Consider the following 14,998-nt stretch of genomic DNA (forward strand, 5'->3'; position numbering starts at 1 on the left):
CTTCCTATTTTAACTAATCACTCTTGCTAACTAGGTGTTAAGCATAGTAATACTATGTGCATGTGCTGTTGAATTAATTGCACCATCATTTTAAAAGTTGGCACACTGTAAATTTCAGAGCCCTGTGGCAGCAACATAGTGGCTGAGTAGAGTTACAGCTCTGATTATGGAGAGGGAAGAGAGAGAAAGAAGTAGCAGTTAGGGAATCCCTGGGTGGCTCAGAGGTTTGGCACCTGCCTTTGGCCCAGGGCGTGGTCCTGGAGACCCAGAATCGAGTCCCACATTAGGCTCCCTGCAGGGAGCCTGCTTCTCCCTCTGCCTGTGTCTCTGCCTCTCTCTCTCCTCTGTGTTTTATAAATAATAAATAAATAAATAAAATCTTTTAAAAAAGGACTCATTAACTTGATAAATATTTATTGAGCAACTCTTACATGTCAGGTACAATGGAGATGATGAGGATACAATAGTGAATAATTTAGATGTTCATGCAGTTACTTCCAGTGTGAGGACTGAAATCACAAAAACTGGCATTGTAACATAATATAATAGGTCTGTCATATTAATAATTACAGGATGATCTATGGAGTTCAAAAGGGAGGTACCTACCCCAATGATGGTCACAAAAGATTCTCAAGGGAAGTATAAGAAAGCCAAAATCTGAAAGACAGGGAATCAATTAGAAGAGCTGGAAGGTTAGAGGTTTCTTTTGCTTGAGATTCAGGGTTGATACTAACACAGAACCTCCCCTGAAAAGCCTAAGGGCAGTGGATGAACAGCTTTTCATCTTAGGAAAGTCACTATATTCAGTTTAGAATATAGCTGGAACTAGAGGCAGGGGAGCTTTTAGGCTTTTGCAGGAAGCCAGGTGAGAGATGATGGTGGGCCTAGACTAGGAAAGTGGCAGGGGGCATCCACAAATCAGAAATATTTCTTGCACTTACTAAGTGCAGGAACTCTTCCAGGTTCCAGGGATATAGTAGTGAACAAGTAGTTCCTGCTCTTAGAGACCTTGCCTTATAGTGGATCTTATGTTATAGTGGAACAAGCAATAAATAACCTAATATCTAAGAACCCAATGTCAAGCAAATACCATGGGAATAAAGTTAGATGGGGTAAGATGATGATGTGTGCTCTACTTTAGATAGAATGGGCAGAGCAAGGCATCTCCAAACAGAGATTTAAAAGGGATAGAGGGGATGGGACACTTGGGTGGCTCAGCAGTTGAGCGCCTCCCTTCGGATCAGGGCATGATCCTGGAGCTCTGGGATTGAGTCCCACATCGGGCTCCCTGCTTGGAGCCTGCCTCTCTCTCTGCCTATGTCTCTGCCTCTCTGTGTGTGTGTCTCTCACGAATAAATAAATAAAATCTTAAAAAAAAAACACAAATAAGGAAATTGAAGCTCAGAAGGTTGAATAACTGCTTCAGAGTCACACAGTAAATAGTAGAACTAAACATACAGCCTTGCTGTTTTTTTTTAGCTTCAGACCCTCTGCTCTTCTCATGACATAGACCTTATCCAACTTAGCCTCAGATTTGAGGCTTAGCCACTTTTCATATGTTAAGTTCTAATATACGTTCCTTTTCTGCAATAACCTGAACTTACCCTTGAGCATTTACAGATTTCTTTCTCATTTCTTGCTGAACCATATTCGATGAATGTCTTTCTAAAAGTTCTGCCCTGATCTCTTTTCTCACTCTTACACTGACCTTATTTTTTGACCTAGATGCCGGGTACATGAATCTATCTCCAGGCTCCCCACATGGAACCTGATGTGGGACTCGATCCCAGGACCCCAGAAGATGACTCAAGCCAAAGGCAGAAGCTCAACTGCTGAGCCACCCAGGTGTCCCCAATTTCCTCATTTGTAAAACAAGGTCAATAGCATCTACTTCACTGGATCTTGCAGAGTGTCTGATACGTAACATAGTCTCCCTACATACTCCTCTTCTTTCTTTCTCTCTGCCCTGAAAGTCTTCATAAGAAGGTAGCATAGGATAAGTAGCAATACTAAAGGGTGCGGCGGTGGTGGTCAGAAGAGGTCACACCCAGAAAGCGGAACCTACATGGACCTTTCATGAGGGTGAGGCTCAGACCTGGGGTACTCAAACTTTCAGAGCCTCTGGATCACTCAGGGCAGCTTGTTAAAATGCAAGTTCTCAAGACCTGCCCTCAGGTAGTCTAGGTTGGGCATTGAGCCAGGTGATACTACCTTTTTTTTTTCTTCCTTTTTAAAAATTAAATTTTATTTATTCACTACATACAGTAGTTATTTAGGTATTAACTACATACATACAGTGAAATATTGGTTTCAGGAATAGAAGTCAGTGATTCATCGCTTAGATACAACATCCAGTGCTCATGACAACAAGTGCCCTCCTTAATGCCCATCACCCATCTATCCCATCCCCCACCTACCTCCCTCCATCTACCCTCATTTTGTTCTCTATTGTTAAAAGTCTCTTATGATGGGGTGCCTGGATGGCTCAGTCAGGTGAGCAAGTGACTCTGAGTTTCAGCTCAGGTCATGATCTTAGGGTCATGAGATTGAGCCCTGAATCTGCTAAAGACTCTGTCTCCCCTTCCTTTTGCCCCTCTCCTCCCTCTCTAACATACATATCTCTAATATATATATATAACATATATAGTATATAAAACATATATCTCTAATATATGTCTTTTACATAAGATATAGATTTTATATATCTATAATATATATATCATATAGGTTATATATTTATTTATATCTATATAAATATATCTACATGATATAGATATATAAAAACCTATGTATAATATATATCTTATATACATTTTATAATAATATATATAATCTTTTAAAAAGTCTCTTATAGTTTGTTTCCCTCCCTCCCTTTTTCCCCCTTCTCATATGTTCATCTGTTTCCTTCTTAAGTTCCACATGAGTGAAATCATATGGCATTTGTCCTTCTCTGACTGATTTATTTCACTTAGCATAACATACTCTAGCTCTATCTACGTCATTACAAATGGCAAGATTTCATCCTTTCTGATGGCTGAGTAATATTCCATTGTATACATAGTTACCACATCCTCTTTGTCCATTTATCAGTAGATGGACATTTGTGCTCTCTCCATAGTTTGGCTATTGTTGATAATGCTGCTATAAACCTTGGAGTGCATGTATCCCTTTGAATTTGTATTTTTGCCTTCTTTGAGTAAATAGCTGGTACTGCAATTGCTGGATCATAGGGTAGCTCCATTTTGAATTTTTTGAGGAACCTCCACCCTATTCTCCAGAGTAGCTGCACCAGTTTTCATTCCCACCAACAGGGCAAGAGGGTTCCTCTTTCTCTGCATCCTTGCCAACACCTGTTGTTTCTTGAGTTGTTAATTTTAGCCATTCTGACAGGGTGTGAGATGGTATCTCATCATGGTTTTGATTTGTATTTCCCTGATGGCAAGTAATGTTGAGCATCTTTTCATGGGTCTATTAGTCATCTAAATGTCTTCTTTAGACAAGTGTCTATTCAAGTCTTCTGCCCATTTCTTAACTGGATTATTTTTTTGGTGGGGGGGAGAGTATTGAGTTTGATGAGTTCTTTACAGATTTTGGATACTAACCCTTTACCAGATGTTGTCTGCAAATATCTTCTCTCATTCTTAGGTTGTCATTTTGTTTTGATCATTATTTCCTTTGTTGTGCAAAAACATTTTATCTTGGGCAGCCCGGGTGGCTCAGCGGTTTAGCACCACCTTCAGCCCAGGGTATGATCCTGGAGACCCGAGATCGAGTCCCGAGTCGGTCTCCCTGCATGGAGCCTGCTTCTCTCTCTGCCTCTCTCTCTGTCTCTCATGAATAAATAAATAAAATCTTTTAAAAATTAAAAAAAAATTATCTGATGAAGTCCCAATAGTTCATTTTTGCTTTTGTTTCCCTTGCCTCTGACAAGGTATATAGTAAGAAGTTGCTGCAGTCATGGTCAGAGAGGTTGCGGCCTGTGTTCTCCTCTAGGATTTTGGTGGATTCCTGTCTGACATTTAGGTCTTTCATCTGTTTTGAATTTATTTTTGTGTATGGTCTAAGAAAGAGGTCCAGTTTCATTTTCTGCATGTTGCTGTCCAGTTTTTCCAACACCATTTGTTGGATAGACTGTCTTTTTTCCATTGGATATTCTCAGGTGATAATACTTTAGGTAAACGGAAGAAGGCACAGAGCATGCTGGAGTGGGACATAGGGTTATATGTGGATTCGTGTTCTGTTTAATTAAGTAAAGGGCTCATGTGGGAAATCACAGTGTGTAAAAGAGAACAATGAGTGCCCAAAATGTTTACCTTGGAATTATGGGCAAGAATGAGAAAGAAGTGAGACCACACAGCTTTGGTTTTAAAGATCTCCATTTAATTCCATGACTAGGAAGGATCACAGAAGAAGAAAAGGTCATGGAAAAAAAGAGAGAAGCAGACAGACCCATGGAAGAAGGAATGCAAGACAAACAATTGTAGAGAAAGGGAGTAGAGCAGTGGCTTGGAAAAAAAACACTGGTACCAAAGAGCCACATGATTTTGGGTAGGGATTTAATGTTACATCCCTCCTTTCCAACATCTACAAAAGATAGGACTGTTTTATAATACCTGAGATTCTTACAAGTACACACTTCTAATGGTTCTCAGTTGGGTACGGGGTGGAGGAAAGCAGTCCCCGAACCAGGATTGAAAAAATAAATTATACCTTTGTTCCTTTATTTTCACTTATCTGTAACTGAAATTTAGCATTTCCTTCTATAATTAATAATTAATAAAAGTGCTTGTGAAGTCCTGTGACTTTGTTATCATGAAAGTAACAAATATTTTTATATCATATTTTTGCTATACAGACAAAAATTTTTGTTGTACAGATTATCTCCAGATATCATTTATGTTCATCAACACTTTAAAATTACCAGATCCTTATATCCAGCACCAGATCTTATCTAATACATTGATAAAGAATCACATGTATTATCACTTATTTGGGTTATTAATACTCCAGTAGTCCTTCGTAATCCTATATTTTCTATTTTAAGCATTTGGAAAGAGTACTCTGAAAAAGTCCATTTGTATTATCTGTTGCTATGTAACAAATCACTGAAAAACTTCATAGCTTAAAACAATAATCACTTGAAGGCACCTGTATGGCATAGTCAGTTAAGTGTCCAATTCTTGGTTTCAGCTCAGGTGGTGATCTCAGGGTCCTGAGATCAAGCTGCCCCCACCCACTTCCCCACTCCGGCTCTGCGCTCAGCACAGAGTCTGCTTAGAGTTTCTCTTTCCTTCTGCCCCTCCCCCAACTCACATACACATGTGCTCACACGTGCTGTCTTTCAAATAAATAAATAAATCTTAAAAAAACCAACAATAACAATGGTCATTTTATTATTATCTCTCCTGGTTCTGTGGCTCACAGCTCCACTAAGCAATTCTTGCTTGGGATTTCTCATGGAAACATAGACAGTAGCTGGGACTGGAATAATCCATTTACATGTTTACCACTGAGGCTGGGAAGACCTGAACAGCTGGGGGCTAGGACAGGTGGAGCTCATCCAGAATCTCTATTTTTTTTTATTTACTTCTTTAAATTTTATTATATTTTCATCATGATAAGTGTACTCTTTAATCTCTCCAGAATGTCCCTATTTATTTGTTTAAGATTTTATTTATTTATCTGAGAGAGAGAGAGGGAGAAGCAGGTTCCCTGCTGAGCAGTGAGTCCTAACGTGGGACTCAATCCCAGGACCCTGAAATCATGACCTGAGCTAAAGGCAGACACCTAACTGAGTCACCCAGGCATTCCCCAGAATCTCTATCTTTAAGTGGATATTTCCATGTAGTCTGACATGGCAGGTTCAGGGTAGCCTGATTTTTTATATGTACCTCAGAGTCTCAACTAGTATAACAGTTAATATAACTAACTGTTATTACTTATTTTCAAAGTCATGTGGCACTTCACCTTACTCTATTAGTTGAGGCAGTCACAAAGACCCACCCAGGTTCTTGGTGAAAGTACACAGACTCTATCATTTGGTGGAGAAGAACTAAACTTCAGGAAAAAAATAAGACCCAAGATAGGGTTAAGATCATTTTTGCAAAATACAGTCTACCACAGGATCTACAAATGTCACCAGCCTATCAAATGGTCCCATGGCATTAAAAAAAAAAAATTGGGGAGCGCCTGGGTGGCTCAGTCAGTTGAGCATCAGATTCTTGGTTTCCACTAAGGTTGTGATCTCAGGGTTCTGAGATGGAGCCCCAGAGCCCCAGGTCAGGCTCCACTCTCAGGGCTGTCTGCTTGAGATTGTTTCCCCTCCTTTTCTCTCCCCCTCTGTGCGCCACCCCCCCTTCTTTCTCTCTCTAAAATTAAAAAAATACATATGTTAAGAAATCCCTTCTAGGGACACCTGGGTGGCTCATTTGGTTAAGTAACCGACTCTTGATTTCACTTCAGGTCTTGATCTCAGGGTCATGAGTTGAAGTTCTGCACTGGGTTTCACCCTACTCATGGAGCCTATGTAAACAATGACAACAACAAAAATTTAAATTTTAAAAAAGAATTCCCTTCTAAAACCTTGTCACAACTGAAATTCGGTCACATTACATAACTTACCCTAAGACACTAATTGCTTCTTCTGGATCCTGTCTGCTGATCACATCTAGCTATTCTCTGGTTCATGTCTTCATTTTCTGTGTTGATCTCATTTCTTTGAAACTATCCCTTCCAGTGACCCCCACCTCCAAAACAAACAGAAGCATGTGTGCACGCGCACAAAGACACATACTTCTAGATTTCATTTCCCTGGCATAAATCCTTCATCAGAACCAAAATGAGCAGGGCACTTGTGTGGCTCAGTGGTTGAGCATCTGCCTTCAGATCAGGGCATGATCCCGGAGTTCCAGGATCGAATCCCCCATCAGGTTCCCAGCATGGAGCCTGCTTCTCCCTCTGCCTATGTATTTGCCTCTCTCTCTCTCCCTCTCTCTCTCTCTCTCTCTGTCTTTCATGAATAAATAAAATCTTTAAAAAAAAAATGAGCTTGTTTGAAAGTCACCAGAGAATCCTATTCTCTATCTTTCTGAATTATATTTGCCTAAGCAAATAAACCTCCCTGATGAGAACGCTGTTAATGAACCCTTCCAGGGCTCTCTCTCAGTCGGGGAGAGCCTCACCTGCAGCCCAGCCTGGGCGCAACTTTAGCCTCCTCGCTGCGCTGCCCTGAGCGCCTCTGCCACCTGGTGGCCAACAGTGGTATAACTGCACCCTGTGGTTCAGCCTAAACTTCCCGCAACGCTCTTTCCCAGATCTATCAGGGCAGGATGGTCCAAATTTCCTCTCTTTAGTTCTCAGTGTCCTGCACCGAATTATGTAGAGACAATAGCCTTGACTTATCAGAACACATGTGACCTTTGTGGCTAAATGAGCCGAAACCTTATAACAGTGACTGCGGGGGTGTTATGAAGTCCAAGAGAGAGCGCCTGGTATAAAAAATTCAGGATGAAAAGGGAGGAAAGGTAATTCTTGGGGCATAATGAATTCAATAGGCCCGGTGGAGTATGCGGCTCCGAAGTTCAAAAGACAATATGAGAATCTTGTATGAATTGCTGAGGACCACAGGTAGATTCTAGCCTAGCTGCACAACTGACCAGCTGTGGGCAAGTTACCTAACTCCCTTGATCCTTGGTGTCCTCATCAACAATGTGGTGATTATAATATTTTCCCTGTTCAGTTATTCTGGAAAATAAATAAAATACCTTATGAAAAACACCTAGCCCAGTGACTAGCAGGCAGAAAATATAGAGATGGTTCAAAATGTCAGAATCTTTTTTGTTAAAAGTAGGCAAACTCAGATGCCTGGGTGGCTCAGTCAGTTAAGTGTCTGCCTTCAGCTCAGGTCATGATCCCAGGATCCTGGGATGGAGGCCCAGGTCAGGTTCCCTGCTCAGCGGGAAGTATGCTTCTCCCTCTCCCTCTGTGCGTGCTCTCTCTCTCTCTCTCTCTCTCTCTCTCTCAAATAAATAAATAAATCTTTAAAAAAAGACTAGACAACTCTTAGTGCACCCATGTGCTTATTTTAAGAAAGTGATGCTAGAAATTTAGAGGGGGATTACATGTGCAGGAAAACCTGAAGGAGAAGTTGGGACTGGGACTTTTTATCTATGGAGAAGCCATTTTCAATCTTTTTTTAAATAAATGCTCTTCCACAAAAAATGATAATGGGTCACTGTCCTACCCCTTATCCCCTAAAGAAAGAATGGGAGGGAATGTGGCCAAATGGTTTGTTAGCAATCAGGCTTAAACCAGAAATACCTCAAAGAATTTAATGGATCCTTTTTATGTTTCTACTCTCAAAATAATTGTATTTCCCCTTAAACAGAATAAAGTCCCATATGTAGACTGGCATGATATGGTCTGAAGTGTCACTACAAGGTGGAAAAGGCCTAATGTAAGCAACCTGAAACCAAGCAGCTGGCTGATGTCCTTCAGGTATCATACCCCACTGAGGGTGCAGGGTGATTCCTTGATGCTAACATGCTGGAAATCCAGCCTTGGCAGTAGCCAGTGGCCAGTAGGTCAGCCTTGGAGAGAGGCAGCTCATTTTTTGGGAAAATGCAGAGCCTTCATTCCTTTTTTTTTTTTTTTTTCAGAGCCTCCATTCCTACCAGTATAGCCACTCCATGCTCAAGCAATGGGTGGCCAGAGAGAGATATTGGTTGATATTCACTGAGTAAGTCATCCTCTCCATCTGATTATTGAGCACACATGACCTGGTGCGCACTCCTATAGGTCTACTTTCATGTCTCCAATCTTCCAATATTGGTAGTTTCATGTTGCTGACTAACCAAGCCATTTGCCTCTGCCCAGAAACCTATATGTATCCATATCTCCAGACACTTCTCCCATACAAAGCAAACAACCAAGTGTACAAGTTGTATCTCTGTCCATTGGGAGGATTCCCCTCACTCTGTCCTTGAAGGTCAATATGGAATGACTCTAATGTGATGATGGTCCATTTTCTTTTTCCTCCAATATACTGAGCCAACTCACCCATGAACCAGACACAAGGATTTTCCTCTTCTACCATTGGATCATCTGGAAGCTTCTGTGAGAACATGCGCATGAGTTGAGGAAAAGGAACTAGTGCCACAAAGGTGACACCCTCTAGACCTGCTGGGACCTGATCTTTATGAAACATTTTCCATCATACAATGGATTGTGGCAGGTCCTTATGACTCAGTAGTCATGATGATGTCCAGTCCATGGTGAGCAACTCTGTCATCATCACCTAGTGTATATGGTCAGGTGCTTGGTCTCTACAATGTCACAGTAGGCCTCATAGAACCTCTTTTCCTATGGAGAGTGGTCAGATACAGAAGGCATGATTATGTCCAGAACCCTATCCGCCTGTGCTGCGATTCTCCTATTAGAGCTTGTCAGAGACTAAACAGTATCCTTTCCACATAGATACTTCTAGCACCACTGGGTCTGCTAGATCATTCAGCACAAGCTTTGGGGAAGATTGCAGTATAACCCTAACCTACGGTAAAGTCCTTTCTTGCTCTGGTCTTTATTCAAAACTGGCTGTGTTCAAAATCCAAAGAGGCCCAACAAGCACTGAGCCTCCCTCTCGGTGGTTGAAGGTACAAAGTGCTGTAATTTGGCTTTCTACCTAAAGGAGATGTCCTGGCATACCCTAGACAATCAGACCTCTAATAATTTTACTAATATGGCATCCCCCTGAATCTTTTTTATTTTATCTTTCATCCTTTAGAGCACATAACTCTTAAGTAAAGCATCCCCAGTGCTACTTTTTGTTCACCAGGTCAAATTAACATTGTATCAGTGAGATACTGGGGCAATGGGTTATGTTAAATATCAAGATGGTCAAGGTCCATGGAGATTATTTTGTGTCAACAATCAGGAAAGGTAATATAACAGTTCCACGTTGTGAACACCTTGGATAACCTTTACTGACAGAACTGAAAAAAAAAAAAAAAAAAAAAAAAGCATTCCCCAAGATCAATAGCCATGTACAAAGTAGTAGATCTGTAACAAAAAGATGCCACATATATCAGAGCAGCTGTAAGTGGGGCTACCTTTGTTTAAGTTTATATAGCCCACCTTTATTGCAATAATCCATCTGGTTTTTGCAAGGGTTACCAAATTGAATTGAATAGGAATATAATGGGGAGCTCCTAACATTTTGAGCTTAGACCCTCTACTATACCAATAGAGCTCATATGGAAACCTTCCCAGTGTAAACTTCTATTTGGGAAAGAACTGAAGGAATATGTCCTATATATACTTGCTGGAAGGTTGCAGAAGCCTACTTCAGGGACCCACCCTCCCCTTCAAATGATGGGCTTTGGGTGCAAAAACAGGGATATGAAAACTGGGAGAGAAATAATTTATAGTGGAAACTGACATCACTCTTTGCTCATCAAGTCTTACTTTCCTCTGGTTATACAAATCAAGCATTCCCCAGTTTGTGACCTGTTTGTCTCACCCCTGAGAACACCATAGTCTATTAACCATCACTTACAGATCCCTGCCGGTCACAGTGCTCTGTCTGACACTCCTCTTGCTGTTCATTTTAACAGTCACGTCCCCCTTGCATCGGATGCTTACATGCTGCCACTGGCACCTGTTATTCTGAAATCTTACTGCTCCCGTTTACACTAGGAGGATTAATTTTGCAATGGCCCCTACTATTGCTAACCTCAGCCTACAAAGGCAATCACCACTGAGGTTTCAATGATTCTTGTGCCCTTCACTAGTGCATTCTTCTTCACTTTTATAAAAAGAGTACCTTCTGAGCCCTTTTTGAGAATCTAGACAATGGGTAGCCTCTCTTATGTAATAAATCTATTCCAGCATGCCCAGTCTCTGAGCATAGTAACTCCTTCCTCTGGATGCTTCCATATCATGACTAAGCTTCAAGGAGCCACCCAATAGCATATTGGAACCAGCTGCATGCTTCTTTGCCAGGACATTTAATCCCGAGTCATGGGAGAATCATTTCACTGTTACTAATCAGTTTTATATTCTGCTACCCCACCTCCTCACCCAACCCAGTACCCTCAAAATCCATTCCTGCACATGCTCCCTTGGTTCTGCACACTACATACTACCTATGCCCTGCAATTATTTAGGTGAATATCTATTTCTACCATAGCAGGTATTAAACTTTCCCTCTTGGGTTATGCAGAGACTTGACCCTAGTTATTGGCCTAGAGGCAATAAGCTGGAGGGTGGGGATCAGAGTGTCAGGTCTTGAGAACAAGCATCATCTTGCAACACAGCCTACCTTAGGTAAGGGCTTTGCATGGCCTCCTTGCCAAGGGAGGCTGTTCTCTCTCCTCTAGCAGGGAGGACTATTGCTTCTGCCGACAAGGTGGGTTCAGAGGAATACGGGGAAAGACCCAAGGTTCTCAGACACATCTTTGCAAATTTCTTTATCCTGGAGCCCTGACTTTAGCACAGGAGACTGGTAAAAGCTGTGCATTCTGGTGTTCTTTGCAGCCCTGCTACCTTGTTATTAAATTGAAGGTCTGATCATTAGCAAAGGCTGCCCTATAGCTACAAGAGACAAGACTCTCTTCATATGCTGCCAAGCAAGCCTTCTGGCTTTTATAGCTTCCCTTGAGTTAATAGCTGGCTGATGTCCATTTTTTCTTTCAAAGATTCCAAAGCAGACATCCAGCCAACTCCATCATTTTTAGAATTACCATTGCCCCCTACCACTCAAGTACTGGGCTTCTGACAAACTCAGTGCTTCCCCTTTCACTTATACCTCATCCCAACCCATCCATCGAGAGCCTCAGCAATTGTGATGCTATAGCACACAAAGGATCAAGAACACCCCACTTACCATTAGCAAGTTCTCAGTAGGTAATACATGTCAGGAAGCCCACTGTAATAGTCTGTTTTCTAGGGCTGGTTCTGGTACCAAATGTCTTAGTTTAGATTTTTCTTTTTTTCTTTTTTTTTAAGATTTTATTTATTTATGATAGTCACAGAGAGAGAGAGAGAGAGAGAGAGAGAGGCAGAGACACAGGCAGAGGGAGAAGCAGGCTCCATGCAGGGAGCCCGAGGTGAGATTCGATCCCGGGTCTCCAAGATCGCGCCCTGGGCCAAAGGCAGGCGCCAAACCACTGCGCCACCCAGGGATCTCAGTTTAGATTTTTCTTAAAGCAGAACTGGAAATGAGGACTTGGACGTGAGAGCAAGTTATTTGTGAGGTGATTGTGAGCAACAGGAGTGAGGGAAAGTGAATCAGGGATGGAAGAAAAGCCAACATTAAGTGTGCAAGGTCTTGACTCCTGGTACCTCCTAAAAAGCAGATTTGTCCACCTAAAAGATGGAAGGCTGGAACATCTATTCCCTGGCTCCCATCCCACAGTGGTTGAGAACTGATCCTGAAGCCATTAATTCCACTTCCAGGCTACACTTGGCAGGGTTAACCTTGAATATTAATTAAAGTAATAATCTGTAGGAATAATATAACCTCATGAATTTTGAGCCCTGTGAACATAAATCTTTTCTTTAACCTAAAAGACCCTCACAATCATAGGTTGATATATAATGTTCATACAGTTTTTGGTTTTTGTTATAATTGACTCATGGCAACACTATCTGTTTCCTACATGGATTCAGTGTAATAGATCATCTTAAAACTCTGTTTCATTTCTTTTCATAAGACTGGAAAGCTCTAAAAAAATAAGCAGTAGAAACTTTAAAAGAATTTTTAATAAGATTAAATATGGATACCAATTTACCTAAGATTTCAGTAGGTCTGTTATGCTTTAAATTTATTGTCTAAAATGTTAATTATCTTGGCACTGAACCTTAGATTTCAAAAGGTTGTTCCTGTACAAATGTCATGGTTATTAAATGCTACAGTAGAACTTCAACATGAGCACAGATTAGCCATTATAAAGAGTCCCTTCAACATCAAGCAGATACATATATACAATTACATTTTGTAATATATTTGGAAGAATCTGACTGTTAGGAAACAATCATAAGAAATACTTAAGACTAATGAGGAATACAGAAAACATTCAGAGGAATAAAAGCAGAAGAATTTGAATACATGCATGATCATGGAATTCTCCAAAAACCAAAGTCATCATATGCCTGCCTCTTGGGAGATATGAAAGGTAATGAGCATTGAATGGGTCAGATCACTGAGGAAATATGAAAAAAAAAAAAAAGACTAACAGGTCCATTGCAATCAGTACAGAATGAGGTTCCCCTAAAAGTCTTTTTATGCACCTGCCTTGTTCCCTGGTGGCTGTCTCTCTATCTAGCTCTTCCTTGTGGGAGAAGCTATGGTTTTAGGCTTTATAACCACATTCTTGGTTATCACCTCTGGGAGGGTCCTGCTCCATAAGTCTTATAACCCTACTCTCAGCAAGATTCCAAAGTTACTTTTTTTCAGTCCAAGCATCTCAGTGGATTAATAACAAGAACATCTGAAATGCAGTTGACCTCAGTTTTGAGCACTGCATTTCAGATTAGGAAAGACCTGCCTGACAAGTCCAGGTTTCCCTGCTATTCAGTCCAGTTTAGGAGAGGGATCCTCCTTGGAGATCCTGAGAGGCAGCAGAATGTACAGCAAAAAGCATGGATTAAGCTGGATTTGAGCTCACTGAACAACATTGAGGAGATTACTTATGGTCTCTGGACTTCATTAAATATCAAAGGAGGAAGCTAATAATGGCCATCTTTCAGGGCCGGGTCATAAACAATTTTTGCAGAGCTCCTATACATATTGTCCACTCAATAAATAGCAGCGCATTATGGTTGGAAAGTGTGGGCTCTTGAGTTCTTGCCACTTAGTCGCTGGGTCTTAGGCAAATTATTAACCTCTGTATGCCTCAGTTCCTCATCTGTGACATTGGGATAATGCCAATGCCTTCCTCACTGGCTTGCTGTGAAGAGAAACAGTACTACTGCTCTTATAGAACACTGACCATTTTCGATTCCTTAAATATGCCAGGCTCATTAGTATCTCAAGAACTTTGTCACTGCCTTTTCTCCTGCCTGTAACTGGTGTGTGTGTGTGTATGTGTGTAAGCATTTAGAGCAGTGCCTGGCATATAGTAAGTGTTCCATAAAATTGAGCTACTGCAAAGTCACTATTAATTCTTTAATCCTACAGAACCCTGAAAATCCTGAGGTCAGGCTCTTTGGTACTAGTTCCTCCCTCCTCCAAAAATCTTTAACCTCTTCCAAAGCTAGCTGAACTTCTGCTTCATATACTAGCCCACTAAAAAATACATTCCCAGGGGTGCCTGGGTGGCACAGTCGGGTAACTGTTTTAGGATCTCAGGATCATGAGATATAGCTCTGAATCAGGCTCCTTCCTCAGGGAGGAGTCTGCTTAAGACTCTCTCTCTCCCTCTCCCTCTGCCACCTCCCCCCAAATAAACAAATAAAATTTTCAAAAGAAAGAAAGAAAGAAAGAAAGAAAGAAAGAAAGAAAGAAAGAAGAAAGAAAGAAAGAAAGAAAGAAAGAAAGAAAGAAAGAAAGAAGAAAGAAAGAAAGAAAGAAAGAAAGAAAGAAAGAAAGAAAGAAAATAAGAAAGGAAGGAAGGAAGGAAGGAAGGAAGGAAGGAAGGAAGGAAGAAAGAAAGAAAGAAAGAAAGAAAGAAAGAAAGAAAGAAAGAAAGAAAGAAAGAAAGAAAATAAGAAAGAAAGAAAGAAAATAGAAAGAAAGAAAGAAAGAAAATAAGAAAGAAAGAAAGAAAGAAAGAAAGAAAGAAAGAAAGAAAGAAAGAAAGAAAGAAAAGAAAGACATTCCCACAGGTTCCTGGCTCACTTAGTCGGAAGAGCATGAGACTTTTGGTCTCAGGGTTGTGGGTTTGAGTCCCCTTCTGAGTGTAGAGCTTACTAAAAAAATAAATAAACTTAAAAAAAAGAGAAATACATTCCTCTTCGAAAAATAAAACTAGAACTACCATACGATCCAGTAATTCCACTA

At 40.8% G+C, this 14,998-nt stretch overlaps 1 protein-coding gene across 1 annotated transcript in view; it reads right to left on the reverse strand.

The window, feature by feature from the left end:
• Window positions 1–638: 638 nt before the first annotated feature.
• The window catches only part of C1H9orf85 (chromosome 1 C9orf85 homolog), a 117,889-nt gene continuing 103,529 nt past the window's right edge, over window positions 639–14,998 (reverse strand). The window contains exon 3 of the mRNA XM_077907170.1: window positions 639–657. Within this exon, the coding sequence (XP_077763296.1) occupies window position 657 (1 nt within the window). The 3' untranslated portion in view covers window positions 639–656. The remainder of the gene's footprint in view (window positions 658–14,998) is intronic.

The sequence above is a fragment of the Canis aureus genome, chromosome 1 (genome assembly GCF_053574225.1).
Source record: "Canis aureus isolate CA01 chromosome 1, VMU_Caureus_v.1.0, whole genome shotgun sequence".
In the NCBI taxonomy this organism is placed as follows: Eukaryota; Metazoa; Chordata; class Mammalia; order Carnivora; family Canidae; genus Canis; species Canis aureus.